The sequence below is a fragment of the Cucumis sativus genome, chromosome 1 (genome assembly GCF_000004075.3).
Source record: "Cucumis sativus cultivar 9930 chromosome 1, Cucumber_9930_V3, whole genome shotgun sequence".
NCBI lineage: Eukaryota > Viridiplantae > Streptophyta > Magnoliopsida > Cucurbitales > Cucurbitaceae > Cucumis > Cucumis sativus.
In genome coordinates, this window is record NC_026655.2 from 2,817,630 (window position 1) to 2,834,975 (window position 17,346).

Below are 17,346 nucleotides of genomic sequence, written 5' to 3' on the forward strand. Positions count from 1 at the left end.
AAAAACGAGGTTAAAAAAATAATAAAGAAGAAATAACCAAGTTTTAAGAAAATATGTTTTTATTTTAGAAAAGTATGTATATAAACACTTGTAAAAAGATTTAACTAAGCATTTGAGTGTTTAAATATTTTTAAAAAATGTTAAAATAGTTGTATTATTAAAAATTATTTTTTTCGTAAATAATCTAAACGCCGTAAATGTGTTTGGAATTACTTGTTTAAATAAAAAAAAAAAAATTAGTTCTTTTTGTTGAAGTGTTTAGTAACTGTTAAAATGTATTTTTAGAAAATGAGATTGAAAAATAATAAAAACTCATAATCAAACTTTCAGAAAATTATATTTATAAGCCGTTATAAAAAGATATAACTAAAGTGTTTAAATTTTAAATTTAAAGCATTGAGAAAAGTTGCGGTTTAATTTAAAAAAACAAAACAAAGACAATTTAAAAAGAAATAAGAATGCAATTTGTAGCGCGGGTCCCAAATTAAACAGATTTTTCAAAATGAGATATGAATTAAGAGACGATTTTAGATTTTTTACTCCACAAGCTAAGGTTGAGCTATGAACCAATCATCCGTTGCATCTTCTTAACTAATTTCATCCGTTCCACCTTCGAATCTTCACATTCTTCCTCTTCTTCTTCCTCCTGCAGTTGGATTGATCAATTTCCTGCAACCACTCCTCTTCTGATACGTGACAAGCGTTCCGGTTTGTCCTCATAAAATCGGCAGTTGGCCGCGGTTATCCTTACTTTACTGCTTCATCCCATTCATGTCTCCTCCTCCATTTATAATGTTTTTATCTGGAAAATGATGCAGGAATGGCTGTTTTTACTCTTGGATGCTCCAATTCCAGAATTTTTTCTGAAAGGGAAGGGACCTTGTTTTTAGGTATTTCGGCAGCTCCTGTTTTGCCACAGAGTGCGAGAGTTTACGGACATTTTGCGAGAGGTTAGTCAATTTTAGGTGTCTTTTAATTGGAAGATGTAATAGCTGTAGATTGTTTATTATGCAATATGCATTTATATAAACTTAAGTTCGTGCAATTTGAAATGGTTTGTTTGCTTGTATTTTGCAATTTGGATGATATTTGTTAGATAACATAATATTAAATTTGTTTGGCCGATTATGTTAAGTTATTGGGTCAATATGTGATCCAAGATGATGTTATAGCAGTTAGTTAAGTTATTTTGTTCACAAACTCTTGCCATGTTATTTTTCATCTCAATTAATGCTGATTTTCATTTGTTGGATCTTTCACAAACAATATAATATTAAAATTGTCCGCTTATGTTTTTGGGTTAATGGGTGATTTAAAAGTATTGGAAAATTTTGAGCTGAGTTGAATTTGCCTTGCATTATTTGCCAATTGTTTATAGTGGAAGTTAGAGTTTCTACCTCTCTGCTGTTTTCCCCCAACTAATAATGCTGTCAGTTGAGCAATGTAGAGAAAGAGAGAGTCTCACAAGTTATAGTATTACTTTAAACACTAGTTGGTGGAAAAATAATAGTGAATAATTTAGATTGTTTGTTAATTTTTTCTCAAAATGACAACTCCCAATAGACTTGTAAATTCAGTTTGTTCGAAGGCAAATCGAGATGTACGTTTAGCAAAAACTTGCCCCATGCAGAAGTGCTATATTGTTATGGACATGATTTTGAGAAACAGCTAACTATATCTTTAATACATATTCTAACAACTCATGTTTTTAAGTCAATAATCCCCTGGAACCACCCTGTAAAGTTGATTTATGCAGTTTGAAGAGTGTTGGTGCACGCCATCCGGTTTTTCTTATGAAAAAAAAAAAGGAGAGATTTGTTATAAATTACAAGCAAGCGAAGATGGTTTTTTTTTTTTCCTGTTTGGCTTGGGGAGATTATACTACATGAGCTCATGTTGGTATCATGGTTAAACTTCAATAGGACTTTCATTTGGTTGAAGTGGTTCGAGAGGATTGTCGTATCTTTTACGAGAACTCAACAAGGCATTGGATTTTGAGTCCTTTGATCATTTATCTTTTTATTGTCCTTACTTGGTTTTAATTCTCCTCTTTTTTAATTGCTATAGCTATAAAACTCTCATCACCCGCTATCCATTGGAACTGTTTTTAGTAATCCCTTGGCTCTCTGGACTTCTGCACTTCTGTAATTTTCATTTTTTCAATTTAATTATAGTATGTCTATTTCTATTAAAAAGCGGATCATGATGGATACCTTAAGAAATATGTATTAGACTACTAGCATTTCTTCCGCCATTTTTTTTATCTTCATAATTTCTGGGTTTATTATTTTCCACCTTGCCCAATTCTGTGGCAGTTCGTTATTACAACTGGCTTAGATGAAAAAGAAATAATAATAATAATTATAAAAAGTTTCCAGTTAGAACCTAAACAAGCAATGCTTGAAAACCTCTACGGTGATAATTGAAAATCCTTCGACCCCGATACTTTTATTTGTTACTGATTTTTACACGTTAAGCACAAACAAGTAAACAAATGGATGAAGGGTAACTTTTTGCGCATTTAGATTGTGTTCAACTTTTCCACCAACGCATCCGAATGTAGAATTTGGTTTTCCTTGGAATTTTCCTTATCCAAATATTGCTTGATAGGTAACTGTTAGGTTTTAGATCAGAGACTGAAATAACGTTGGGGTTGGGATTTGCAAGAGATCTCTCCTGTGTTTTCATATCGTCGTACTCTTTTATCTTTGACCTTATAACCTATGAGGTTTCAGAAGCTAGTCCTTCCCTGAAAATTTGTTAAAGCTCAAATTCTCTTAATTTAGAGTTTTTTTGTAAAGAGTTTATATTTTATGTGCTTGCCTCAACAATCATTACCTTTTCAGTTCTTATTTATTCTGAATAAGAATACAAAGGGCTAGAAAGACAGCTGCAATTTATTGCTTTCTATCTAAGTTTCTTCCCTATTTTGAATTTTTCACCACGTCCTGCCTTAAAAATGAGATGTGAATCAAGCAGATACTCGCTCTTTCTCATTATTGTTTTACTCATATTTCTGGAGACTTGTAAATTATTCCCCCCCCCCCCCCCCCCCCCCCCAAACTGGATATAGATGTTTCAAGTGTAATCTTTTCATATCAATAAGACCAGCATTTCAAGTTGATTGTGACCATTTAAGTTGATCTGCCACAAGAGGCTATTCATTTATCATATGATAACTAGATATTTTTCTTCAGAGAGAGGAACTAGTCGACGGTTGTCAAAAAAGGAACAAATTGATTTCCCAAGGAAAGGATTTTTTGGCACAAGGAAAGTTGTCCTCACAGTCCCTAAGGACAGTAGCTCTTCAAACACAAGCAGCAGCAATGACGACTCTACAAATCAAACCGAGGCAAGTTGTGTTCTTTTCCTTCTGAGTAGATGGTGAATGCATTTGTAGAATGCTAAATTCAGCTGATTTACACGATTTATATGCAGTTTTTTGTACCTACAAAGCATAAGTGTAATGATGTTTCCCGAGAGATTTATTGACTCGTGGCAACAATGATATATTGGCTTAAGTTACACTTTTAGGTTTCTTCTGCACCTTTCCGTTATAGAGCAACATTCGTTGAGGACCTAGACATAGCTTAAGTGAAATTCGAACATGTTCTCAATCAATGGTAGATGGAAAGGCACCGCTTTAGATTTCTTTTTTTTTTTTTTTTTTTTTTTTTTTTTTGTGAACTTGTGCGCTTTACCATTGTATTATAAGATACAGCTCAGACGGTTATGCCCATCTTGGGGGTTCAGAATAATGTTTGGTTTTGCATTAATCTTTATTTGAATTGTTTGGTTTTGCATTAATTTGAGCCTTACAGCTAGACATTATCATTGGGGATTATCAGTAAATGCAAATAAGTTCTGTTTCACTTTTTTTTCCTGCAGCAAACACCTTTTGGTTACACGAGGAAGGATGTTTTATTAATTGGTTTAGGTGTCACAGTTCTTGGATTTGGATTGAAAAGTGGATTAGAGGTAAGATATTTCACATTTCCTTTAATTAGTAATTGTTCCTCCCACAAGCAATCATTTGTATTCATAGAATGCCAAAGTGGGACTTTCACCCCATCTCTTGTGTACTTCGTTAATTTTCTGGCTATTTGTTCATAATACAAGCGGACGAGACAAAGTTTTCAGTTCATTGTAGTTTTTGTTGCGTAGAATTCATGCTGTGGCTCTTGTTTGTCTGATCTGCAATGCATTTTTTCCCTGTCCTGGTGTCTTGTGCAGTATGCTGGATATGATCCTATGCAAGCAGGTAACGTCGTTCAGCTTGTTCTAGTTTTGGGTTTAACGCTAGGATGGATTTCCACGTACATGTTCAGAGTTTCAAGCAAGGACATGACATATGCTCAACAACTACGTGACTATGAAGACAAAGTCATGCAGGTATAACGTGATATATCATAATGAAGGTTTATATAGAGAAACCTCTACTCCAAATTTTCATGTTTAGTAAATGTTTGAGAAAAGTTTTTGATACAAGTGCCAGTAAGGAGATCCATTGATATGAGCATGGAAGAACCAAACATTAAAATGAGGTTAAAGAACACTTTTTATCCTTGAATTTTCATGAAAACAATAATTTAGTCCATGAACTATAAATGGTAATGATTAAGTTCATGTACTTAAATCTGTAACAATTTAGTTTCTAACAATTCAATCTCTAATTCCTATCATAAAAATCTCATGAAAATGTGTTTGATTTTTTTACGTAATAACTCGTTATATTATTATTTATAAAAACTATTGATCTCATATTATTTTATTGTTCTACATGTATAAAAAAATTCATAATAGGGTAGAAAAAGTAAGTAGTTCCCTACTAAAATTCAGTGACCAAAGTTTTTGTCAAGCATAGAATAATTGCCACAGAATTTCTCTTTTGCTCTTGATACATTATTTTGTACTTTCTTACAGCTATCTAAAATGCATTATTTAAGGAGCAGGGTCTTGTGCATAGTATTCTATATAGGATTAGTTTATTGTTCTACATGGCAGTTTTTCTCTCGTTAGTTTGCAATAACTCTATTACCATCCTTCTTATCAATTTACTCTCTGTAGAAACGCCTTGAAAGCCTTACAGAAGCAGAGCTCGTAGCATTACTCGAACAGGTCGAGGAAGAAAAGAGTCAATCAGCAAGCAGCGAGCAGGTTAATTGAAGTCATTTCTATACCTGTTTTTTAGAAGTTCTCGGACTAGAAATTGAGGAGCAGGGTCTTGTGCATAGTATTCTATATGGGAACAGTGTAGAATAAGTTTGAGTAGCTTAAATAATGCATTTTAGATAGCTGTAAGAAAGTACAAAATAATGTAATCTATTCTTAGGATAATAAATCAAAACTACCTTATGACAAATATTCTTTAAACTATTTTTTTAGTACAAATAGGAAATGAGAGATTAAACTTCTTACTTATGGGTATAAGGTTGTGAATAGCATCGAACTAAATTCATTTTAACCTTTTATAAAAAGTTTTGTGAAACTGAAATTGCAGTAAGATATTAAAGCCTTGAGAATGAAAATTAAATCTAAGCATAATTGAAAGCAATCAATTACATTTTAAATTTTAAAGTTTATGAACTAAGTAACCACATATAGAACATGTCAACAAGTTGAGTTTTAAAAATCAAAACAAGTACAACTCAATTGATATATAGATGTATAAAAATTAAGTTGAGATGAGATGAGAACCAATTCTTAAGATACCAATTTTTTACTTTGTTACAAGATTGAAAAGTTTCTAACTTCTTGACTTGTTAACGTGTGGTTTTTAAAATATTGTTTCAAAGCTTATCCACTTAAACAGTAATTCATAGGACTTCTACTAATACTTATCTCAACCACCACCATAAATAAATTAATATTCAGTAAATATTTCGAATAAATATCTAAAATAAAATATAATTATTAATAATCATTGACTAGATCGGATGCTCTCCACAAAGAACTATACCTCTATTATTATTTTTGTTTTCAAAAAAAAGAAAACCTGAATTATTATTATCGTCATTAAATTTTCTCCTTATAATGACAAAAATGTTACTCTCACGTGACGGACGCTCTCTAAGGACTTTCTTATGAACGGTTCAACCACGAAAAAGACAAAAAAGACTAACCAGTCTGATTGAACCGGATACGTTTCCCTTCTGTACGCCTTGAACTTCGCACCCAGTGCATGCCCGCCGCGTGTCTTGTTTTGCCACGTCATTATGAATTACTTTTTCTTCTTTTTCCCCTTCCATAATTTACACCAAGACATTCTCTTTAGGTTCAATATGATCAAATTTTAACCCTTCTCTATTTTACGAAATATTTATACTTTATATAAAAATATAAATTTTGTCAATTTTGTCAATTTTGTTTTTCAATTTATAAAAAAACCTCGATATACTTTTATACATATAAATTTGAGAATTCAATTTTGTAATTTGTGGATCTAATTTATAAATAAGATATTTGAAAAAATAACAAAAAAATTTCAGGATAACAGAATCACATCACTACACATTTTAAATTGAAAAAATAGAAAATATATAATTAATTATTCATCCTTAAAAAATAGGTGTATGAGATATATTTTTTTTAATTTTTTTTTGTGACAATTTTCATTATACAATTGTTGCAAGCTTGATAATTTTTTTTTATCTTAAATGTTATTATTGTAAGTTAAAGATCGTTGCAACCGTTTTTACAATTTAGTTTGAAAATAAAAAACGTTAAAATTTTATTTTTGGATCTTTATAGCTTAAAATTTATTCAATTTTAGTTGTATATTTTTAATAAATATTAAATTTAGTGTTGTTGTTATTTTTCATTTCTTTCTATTTTTGGCCATTTTCTTCTTATTAAAAATATATTAACATTTATTTTCATTAAAATTATGGTAATTATTTAATAAATTTCCACAAAATTTAATTTAAAAAATAGATTTAAGATTTATTGAAATTAGGAGAACTATAAATGGATATACTAATTGAACAAATCTGATAAAATGACATTTTAACACAATGAAAACGGAAAAAGGGGGAAAGAGGAAGAGAAAATTACCGATCTCATGCTCACACCTGTCGTCTTCTTCGGGGGAATTATATTTTTCTTTTGTTTTTCACTCGATCTCCCTGTGGAGATGCCATGGCCGTTTCACTCTCTACCATTTTCTCTATTCAAAACTTACTCAGATGAATCTCTCGCTGTTTCTTCCATGATTTGCTCTTCAGTAATTTCTATCTCTAGATTTTTTCTTATTTCTCTCACAGTATTTCTTAGTTTCCAATTCGCCCCCTTCATTTTGGAATACGAACCTCGTCTATGGTTGCTACATGGAATTTAGTTCGTTTCAATTATGATAAACGAACCCTAATTCGGCCATTAAGATGGCAATTGTGACAGGGGATCGATATTTGGAGAAGCTGGTAAAGTTTGTGGAAGAACGGGCCGATCCTTTGATTGAAGGAACTTTGGTGTTGAAGCTAAATCCAGCGGGATTGCACTACGTGCAGTCGAGGTTGGAGGCCTTACATGAACTCGAGAGTCTTTTAACCGGAGCTCCAGTTGACTACCTTCGAGCATATGTCTCTGACCTTGGCGACCACCGGGCGCTTGAACAGCTCCGACGAATTCTGAGACTGCTTACATCTTTAAAGGTTGTTTCGGTGCTTCCGCAGCCGCAGCGAGACCCGACACCGTTGTCTCTGTTGCCGTTTGGAAGTTTGAAGGTTTTGGAGCTTAGAGGATGCGATTTGTCGACCTCCGCGGCAAGAGGATTGCTGGAATTGAGACAGACCTTGGAGAAGATTATTTGCCATAATTCTACTGTATGTTTTGAACTAATTGCTGCCTAAAAGATTGAGTTTATCAAATTTTAATGCTCTACTTTTTCGATTGAGATTCTTAACACAGACGTTTTCTTAAATTGTATAGGATGCTCTGCGGCATGTGTTTGCAAGTAGAATTGTTGAGGTTAAGAACTCTCCGCAATGGAACCGACTGTCGTTTGTTTCGTGTGCGTGCAATGGCCTAGTTCTTATGGACGAGTCTTTGCAACTTCTACCTGCTGTTGAAACCCTTGATCTGAGTCGGAATAAGTTCGCAAAAGTCGACAATCTTCGCAAGTGTGTGAAACTGAAACATTTGGATCTTGGTTTTAATCATCTAAGGACAGTTGCCTCATTTACTGAGGTATGTACTTCAAACAGTCCCGTCAACATTTTTCTCCAGACCACTGTCTGTACTGAAAAAAATTGGGTGCAGATTTGTTCTATATTCCCATAGCCACTTCTGTATGACTTTTGACTGTTCTTTATTACCATATATCGCTTCTGTATATGATTTTTTATTGTTCTATATGGTTCTGGGAATACTTGTTTTCTGGTCTAATATTTCGTTTGAATATATATATATTTTTTTAAGTCTACAAAGTAGGAAAATGTTAGCTCCATAGAAAAAGGAATGGGACTTTGCTAGGTTCCTTGCTGCTAAACGTGTACTTCTCTTTTATATATTGAGAACATAAAGTTCTCTAGGTGGTATTGATTATCATAGTTTAAGAATATTGAGAATGAAGTTTTTTGATGGTTATAAACAATATTGTTTATAATAAAATTTATGAAATAACTACCAACCTTTCATGAAAACAAACATTCTTGCCTGATTTAACAACAATAGTGGCAGAACTTGCCACTATTCCATGGTCATTCACTGTTATCAATAGTTCATCAGAACAGGATTGGTTCTTTCTAGAGGCTAGAGTCAACTATCATACTGATGCTTGTTAAGCTTTCTTATGGGTAGCAAAGATAAAGGAAAGCTGGTCTTCATTTAATTCTTTTTGAGTGCTATTAGAATCTAACTCGTCGGATGATTATTCTGAGATTTGAGTCCACTGTCTATACTTAAAGCTTCATTTGGTGGTTGGCTTGAACAATGAATCTATTGTATGCGCATGGTAAGGTAACAAGATGACTGTAAAATTCTTTCAATGTGTTGAGAACATTTTTTTTTCAACGTTTTAATGTCTTTGAATTATCTCACAATGACATTGGTGAATTTTTGTGGTTTTGATTCTTTAGACTATGGCCTTACATTGAGTTTATCAGTTTGTTTTAATTTTGATTGGATTTTTACCCCCAATATGTAGTGTTAATTAATTAATTATTGATTTATTGGGGGATCTTGATTTGCTTTTTACCTCAAATGCAAAAAAATGCAATTATTTTCATTCAGAACCAAGGTGGTGCTTTGCTTTGAAGCTGTGGAGCTTGCAACATAATTTTTTTTTGCTTCAAGTTGTTTTAGGTGTAGTTTCAGACCTACACACAAATATTGTTGTAAAATGCAGGTCCCGTCGCATATAACTAAACTTGTTTTGAGGAACAATGCTCTAACTACATTGCGTGGGATTGAGAATTTGAAGTCACTTGAAGGACTTGACGTGTCCTACAATATAATTTCCAATTTTTCAGAGCTGGAGTTCCTTGTGGATATTACATCTTTACAGAATTTATGGCTAGAGGGCAATCCCTTATGTTGTGCACGGTGGTACAGAGCACATGTGTTCAGCCTTTTCTCTCATCCAGATAATGTTCGTTTTCTGAAATTTTAATGTTATTAATTTTTAAGATTTTAATTTAGAAAAATATGTGAGATGTGCATAGTATGAAGCCAAAAAATGTTAGTAATTTAGCCATCTTATTTTTTTTGTTTATGGTATATTAGCTGAAGTTAGATGACAAGGGAATCTGCAAAGAAGAATATTGGAAGAGGAAATTTATCATTGCTAGCAGGCAAAAGCGACCTGCTGGTTTTGGTTTTTATTCCCCAGCAAAAGATGGTGCTCAAGGAGAGGGGAGTGCAAACAATAAAAAGGTAGGTCATCACTGTTATTGTAAGGTAGACCATTATTTGCTGCTTTAAAATTAGAATGCTACATTAGAGCATAAGTTCTCATGAGGGTATCTTAACTTTGGTGTATAAGCAAATGCTGATATAAGTTGCATTAAAATATCTATTTCTGAACGAACAAAGTATGTTGAGAATATTATTTTAAGGATAAACTGTTGTCGAACTTTTTATTTAGTTGCTTGGTCTTTGAGAGTGCTCATATACAAACTCATTGAAAGATATCTGAGAAGTCACTTTAGTTGCAGTTGTTTGTGTAAGAACAATATATATTTTAGTTTAGTGGATTATATCATACAAACAAGCAGTCTCCAACGTTCATTTCATTGTACTTGTAGATAACAGTTCTTTAATATCTGACGATTAATTATATTCATATTGCAACGTTCATTTTTTTCTCTGTTTTAATGTTTTGGATTTAGATGTGAATTTATTATTTTTCGGTGTTCAATTTAATCTTTGAAGTTTCGTAGGATTGTATGGTCCTTTGATAAATTCTTTATGTTGTTAAGGATTCGTTATCTAAGTAATAATAAAAGTCATTGTCATTGTTTTTGTAGAGAACAGTTTCTCGAATTGCTTCTATTCAGAGTGAAGAAGAGAGTACATATTTCTGTTCTGACCAGGAGTCTGTATCGTGTGATAATGATACTTATAGCAGAGAGGAAGCAGCATTATCTGATAATGAAGTTGAAGTAGTTGATTTAATGAATAAAATTGAATTTATGAAGAAAGAGCGTTCTTCACTTTGGTTTCGGGAGTTTGAGGATTGGATGGATCACGCTCCTCGAAGTACTGTCAATGGCAATATCAATAGGGCTATTATGCAGCCTGGAAAAGAAAAATATATGACAAGTAGGAAAATTCCACAGCATGTTGGGGAGAGCTCAAGATATAAATCAGAGTCTATGCAGGCATCAGGAGATGAAAGTAGTACAAATTTGGTGGAGTCAGATAATTCCTTTGGAGACATGCCCAGTGGTTTGACGGCCTCCCACTACTTTGGGCTGAATGGTTCACTGGGGAATGATGTTGTTGTTCCCCAATCTAGAACACGCAGATCGGATCTCAAAAATGGTCACCTTAGTTCTTCATTTGAAGGAGTAGGTAGTCCTTCCACTCATATAAAAAGCTTTTATCCTTTGTATAATAGGTCACAGGGAGGAGAAGCAAAGGTTGAAGATCCTAGTATGTCACCATTGAATGCCATAGATAGTGTATCTGAGTCTCACTCATCCTCAGTATTCCATGGATCACCACCCCATTATCAAGAGGACATTCTACATCGTCGGCATAATTTTATGGAAGAAATTTTGCAATTATCTGCAGAGTCATATTCAATTCCTTCATCTGACAGCTATTCCAGCAATAGCGAGGATGATATCTTTCCCTTTGGACCATTAATGCCACAAGTTATTGAACCTACAAATGGTAAGTCTCTGTGTGGAGGTGCTGAAGGTCAGTTGTCAATACATCATAGTAAAGACATTACTTCTAAACAGTGCCATGAACTTCATCTGGTTGGAGAAAATGGCTCGTGCCTTTGTGAGTCATCTGTTGATCAAACATTTAGCATGCCGGATTCTGTTTGTCAAGGCTGCAATGTTCATTTGCCAAGCAATGTTGTTCCTGCTGGTCCTCATGCATATGAAACCGATCATCCAATCCAACATGAGATGAATCAGCAGAGGAATCGAGAAAGCAAGAAAAAAAAGAAGAAAAGAGTTGTTTCATTGTCAGGACATACTGTAGTTGGAATAACAGACAGCCACAAATCGACAAGCTGTGATCCAAGTGTTTTTGGAGCGGATATGGAAATTGAACTAGAAAACAGAAGTTTTATTGCAAATTATTTTAATTTAAATATTGCAGACTCCAGAGTTCATGAAACTTGTCAGCAGTATCTCAAATGCATTTGTATACTTGATTCTGAGCTAGTCTACAGGTAGTTTATTGTTAATTTCCGTGGAAACTATTAGTTTCAGGACCCATTGCTTATCCTCCTCTTTAATTCATTTGACTTGATTTAAATAGAAGTTTAGATTATAGACGATTTCTATCTTTATTTATGGTTATAATAATGGGATTCTCTTGGATTTAGCACCATCAACTGAGGAAGAGTGAAAGAAACAAGACATGAGGATAGTGTCAGTGTTTTTTTTTTTTGTTTGTTTTGTAAAGAAACATTTCGTTGATATATGAAATCAGGGGAGAACCCCAAACACCAAAAGGTGGTTACACCAGAGAATGCCAATTACTGATTAGTAAAGGGTGCTTTGTTTTGCAAAAGTTGACAACTTTCCCAAAAGTTGGACCCATTAGTTAGTGAAAATTAACTTACATTGTTTTCTAAAATATTCTCCCATGACTCCTGCACTCTATTGCAATGAGGTTCAACATGTGTGATTTTGGAAATAGGAGATGCTTCAACTAAGGAGCCTTCTCTACTGTGATGTTTAATTACCATCTATGTTAATTAGCCATTCAGATTATCTTATATTTAAATGGAAGCCATCTGTAATAACTTACTAATTGTTTAAATTGTCTTATTTCTCCCGAGTATTGTTTTATTGACATCGTTTGTGTTCAAAATTGCAGAAAAGTGGTTCTTGTTCTGAGTAGTAGAAACAAGTTGTACATACTAATTGTTCGGGCTGCTGGAGATGGTTCAGGTTGGCTTTTAGTTCATTATGTGCATATTTCAATTTCTGCGTATTGGTTCTTTGGGAGCCTTGGGAGTTTCTTATTTGTTTATTTATTGTTGTGACTGATTGCTAACTACATTTTTCTTTCTCATAGGAGTCATGCTTATTTTATCGGATTGTTTCAGTGTTGAGGATATGAAAGAGGTCTTTGTTGGCCTGGGACTTCAGGTTGTGAGGTTAGTGCAGTTTTGAAAAATTCAGTGATTGTGGATAGCACACATCAGTTGAATTTTTTTTTTCTCAATTGATACAGGGTTTGTTTGGAAAGTGGTGTAAAACATTTGTTTCTAACTGGATGCATTGAGAAATCAAGACGACTACTTTGTATGTTGCAAGTATCTGGCATTGGTAGTCCTAGTGACAAGAGTTTCTTAAGAAGGTAATTCTGCCATTGCTTGTAAATAGTTTATTCTGATTCTGTAATATGCTTGAGCGTGGTGTCACATTGTTATTTGGATGTCTGAGGACACAACACATCAGTCTTATGTGGCTTTGAGTTGTATGTAACCCACACAAACAGTTTTTCACATTTGCCACTTTTGCATCTGTACTTGTATCTTTACTGTGGTATACTCAGGATATGATATTTATATGGCAGTTTGGAGCAGGTTCAGGTTGAATTATTTGAAACACAACTATGTGGAGGTGCAAAAGCTAACTTACTTCAATATTCCGTGGTGCTCTTTTGCTGCAGTGAGATTCAAGGTTAGCTCATGCTCATCTCACGCGCTGTCTTTGTTCACTCTCGAAGTACACTTGATGTAAATGTGTAGTGAATCATGCTACTTATTTGATTAGTGCAAGGACCTTGAGAGTAGCAGAAACTAAATGACAAATTATAGCCTACAATATTTTTACTGATTTGTGAAAAACTTTTCATAGGATTCTTGAAGTAGTGTCCATGGATTTTGGTATCTTACCCCAGAGATTTGTGAAAAGCTTCTCCTGGGATTGTTTAGCAATGCAAAAGTAGTGTTTGCAGGCGTTGGTGTTTTACCTCCAACCATCATGCTTGGAAAGCAGAAATATTTATAATCTAAATAAGAAAGATGGTAACCTTCTATTAGAAAAAAGAATTAAATAATTAATGGCCTGTTTGAGCTCTTTAGTATCTTTTGAGAGAATTGAAGTATTAACAATGGAACTTGACTGTTTGAGCTTTAATCGATGACCTTACTTGAGCTTTATTCCTTCACAACGAGGAGTATGTACATCAATAGAAAGTGGGACAAGAATTATAACCCTTTTGTTTAACACCAGCATCCTCTTGTGTGACATATTATATTTGGAACCTTTCCTAGTTTAAATTTCTTCAACACCAGCGTCCTCTGCAATAGCTGCAGGGAACAAGATCTTTTCAAAAAGACTTCCCTATTCTGTTTTCTTGAAATGCTTCTCAAGGTTATGAATTGCAATTGCCATAAGAACTGAAGAAGAAAGTTTTCTATCTTTTTCAACACTAGGAAGATGTATGTATCTTTCTAGCTTTGGCCTTAAAATAGCCTCAACATTGATGGATACCCTTTTTTGCATGCTAGTTTTGATTTAGTTTCTGTTTTATCCTACATTCCAAAATATTATATGTTTATTTAGGAAAAATCCAAAATATTACACGCTCATTCTAATTTTTATTTACTGTGTAGGTTTCAAAATGCTACACTTTTGTTTTAGAGTTTTGAGGTTTTTTTTGTTTTTTTTTTTTTTGGGGGGGGGGGGGGGGGGCTACGGCTCCTAACATAAGGGAATCGTTGGTAACTAATGCAATGCCGACTTGGAAGTTGATGGGTCCATTTGATACTTGGCAACTCTATGCTACGGAGTAAAGTTAAATATTTTTGTAGTATTTCAATAAGTGAGGTGGCAAAAAAAGAAATTCAATATGTATGTCCAACATAATATATTTGATTAGTAATAAATGTATGTGGACTTCACCTCCCCAGGGAGCTTGAGTTGATGGATAGGTTTTTGCAGTCACTTGTTTAAGTTAGTAGATGGAAATATCAAATATCTTTGTTTTCTCTGTTTTAACAAAAGTATCTTGAAACATTGACAAGTTCCTTTGAAATGTAGGAGAATTGTGGCATCCTCGATCCCTGTTCATCTCTGAAGGGCATTTACTTGTGTGCACGGAAGACTTAAAGCAATTTGGTTCTTTCTCAATAGACGGATCATTACCTCCATACTTTTCCCTTGATTCATGTTGCTTGATTGCTGACATACTTGAGATGGTAACTTCTCGTTCTTGATTATGCCTGTTTTATATTGAAAATATATCAACTCTGTTTTGCTGATTAGACATGCCTTGAGATACTTGGAGCAGTGGTATCTTTCTTTCCTGAGCTATGAGTGATATTAATCTGTATTGTGGCATTTTAGGCAAATTGTACTTGTCTTGCTGAGCTCATTCTTTTTGTGCTTTCTTGATCCTTAACTACCTATAGAATGGAAATGGAAAAACAATTATTATAAATATTAGTGTTACGGAGGATCTAGGACGTGTTTGGGTTGATTTTGTAAGTGTCAGAAAAAAATGTGTGAAAGGTAAAAACATGTGTTTTAAGCATTTAGATAGTCGTTCCAAACAGACTCATAGTATGTCATGGCATGAGTCTTAGGATGCACAAATTTGGGAAAAGAGACTTCATAGCTGGGATGTGGCTAGAACTAAAATTGAGTGAGAAGCAGACATCTACTTGTAATTAGAATCCGGTCTTTGTCCATTTCTCCACACTTTAGATGGAATTAGGTTATCAAGCTCACGTTTTGTATGATTTTTTTGTTCAGTCCAATGGGTTGACATGATGATTATGATCATAGAGGTTTAAGTTTAGGATTGTTATTCCCACAACCATGTTAATTTCAGGAAACAAATTTTTTATGAGACGTAGGCAGAAGTGGGCTCCTTATCTTTATCCTATGACAACCAAACTGTTCTCGTATTAATGAGATTAATCTATAAGTTAAGTCTTTGACCTTTTAGCTTTATGTCTATTTGGTATACGGACTTGAAAAAGTATCTTAGAGATCCTTGAACTTTCAATGTCTTCAACAGGGTTTTAAACTTCAAAAAAAGATATAGGTATTTGAACTTCTAATTTGTGTTTTTGATTTCCAACTTTGCGTTTAATTGGTCCTTGACTTATACAACACTTATTTCTTTTTAAATTCTCACACATACTAAACACAAAATTGAAAGATTGGGATCTCACCCGTCATAAAATTCAATTTTGTAGAACCAGATATTTTTTTACAACTTTTGAATAAGGACTTAAAAATAAAAGTTGAAGGACCCATTAAACTTCCTTCAGATTTAGGGACCTATTAGATACAAAATCGAAAATTGAGGGTTCCATTAGTCAAATTTTGAAGTTTAAGGACTAAATAGACACAATTTTTGAAAGCTGAGGGATTAAACTTGTAATTTAACTCAAAAGTAAACGAGAAATGTGCTCTTGTACATTCTTCAAGTCAGTTAAAAGAAGTAAAGGAAAATCATTACCGTCTTTATTTATTTATTTTTTGGAGGAATTTAGCCATCTTTCTTAATGCTCGTGTATGATGTTATTGAATACAAACCTTGTTGATAGGTTGTTGAAGTGAAGGGGGCGTTGTGCTTGACCTTATCTTTAGAACTTGCATCATCCGTGTTCTCCTTGATCTCCAAATCTGACAAGAAGGTTACCACTATCCAGAAGAAGGAGATTTCATCGCCTTGTTCTTTGAAATGGAAGTTAAAATGGTTCTGTAAAGAGAATCTACTTAATTTCATTGCACTAGCGAAGGCAATGCACCAGGAAAGCAAGGGGTCTTCCTTGCCTGTAAGATATGTATCGTGATTGTGGAGGTTGCAGAAAAAGGTACATAGGCAATGGTTCTTCAAATTTTTAAGTTCTGATTCAATTCATTCTTTTATTGGCTCTTGTGTGTTGAGTGCATTTTTTTTTTAGTTTATGATCTTTGGATTACTTAATATTCTACCGTGTACATATTGTGTACAGTGTATAACAGTTAACTAGGAAATTGAAATTCTTTATTTCCTTTATTTCCAGTGTGTTCTTCTTTTCTTAATAGATAGATGCTAGGATTGGAAGATGAAGATCAATTTAATGTCTTATAGAACTGTGAATTTTTAGAAAATGAAGAATAAGTCGATGGATATGTCAGACACAAGTTTTGTAATGTTGCCCGTCGTCCATCAAGCTGATGGCCCATTTTCATTTTTTATTTTCTTTGTGCACCTTTGTTTGGTCGTAGCTTATTTTAATGTTTCTCTTTTCCTTTTCCACCTCACTATCTGGATTGTATTCCTTGAACATTTCCTTTTCACGTTGTTACTGATAAGTTGTTTCTAGTTCAAGAAACTTATTACACACAAATTGTAAGTTTAAAGACCCACATTAAAATTATTGACTTCCTCGCATGCCTTCTTTGTTTGTTATTGTTGGGATTAGCCGGTTTGGATACGACTTCCCTCGATTGGTTTGGATGGCTTTGATGGTGTAACCTGTTGTAGAAGTCCTTTTTTGTCTTTTTTTCTTTTCTTTTTTGGTAGGCTGCTCCATGCCTTCAGTGAGCTACAAAACACACACACACAACAAACCCGAGGTATATTTGGTATAGGAATCCATGAGCAGTCTTGCTTATTGATGTGCTTTGCATAGGCAACAGCGCCATCAGGCCTTATCATTGCCAACATCGGATTTGAGTCGATGTCCATGCAACCTCCTTCTCACCCACT

General features: G+C 33.8%; 2 protein-coding genes across 6 annotated transcripts; both read left to right on the plus strand.

The window, feature by feature from the left end:
* The first annotated feature begins 466 nt into the window (after positions 1–466).
* On the plus strand, positions 467–5,421 carry LOC101203378. Its single transcript, XM_004137307.3, has 6 exons — positions 467–708; positions 819–950; positions 3,198–3,352; positions 3,889–3,978; positions 4,234–4,392; positions 5,068–5,421. Exons 2-6 carry the CDS (start codon positions 821–823, stop codon positions 5,164–5,166), a joined length of 633 nt encoding a protein of 210 aa, XP_004137355.1. The 5' UTR covers positions 467–708; positions 819–820; the 3' UTR covers positions 5,167–5,421.
* A 1,597-nt stretch (positions 5,422–7,018) lies between these two features.
* Positions 7,019–16,787, plus strand: LOC101203626. Of its 5 annotated transcripts, none has more exons than XR_004216848.1 (11): positions 7,021–7,820; positions 7,927–8,184; positions 9,344–9,586; positions 9,721–9,870; positions 10,464–11,848; positions 12,502–12,575; positions 12,703–12,784; positions 12,862–12,987; positions 13,217–13,313; positions 14,679–14,836; positions 16,196–16,331. XR_004216848.1 is itself a non-coding variant. In XM_004137308.3 (11 exons), the coding sequence occupies exons 1-11, from the start codon at positions 7,380–7,382 to the stop codon at positions 16,442–16,444; spliced, it is 3,273 nt and encodes a 1,090-aa protein (XP_004137356.1). In that variant the 5' UTR covers positions 7,023–7,379; the 3' UTR covers positions 16,445–16,787. The 5 variants fall into 5 exon arrangements, 2 of the variants coding, with proteins under 2 accessions (XP_031741834.1, XP_004137356.1); XM_004137308.3 differs by having other exon boundaries at positions 7,023–7,820; positions 13,207–13,313; positions 16,196–16,787; XR_004216849.1 differs by lacking the exon at positions 16,196–16,331 and having other exon boundaries at positions 7,020–7,820; positions 12,703–12,776; positions 13,207–13,313.
* Positions 16,788–17,346: the final 559 nt, after the last annotated feature.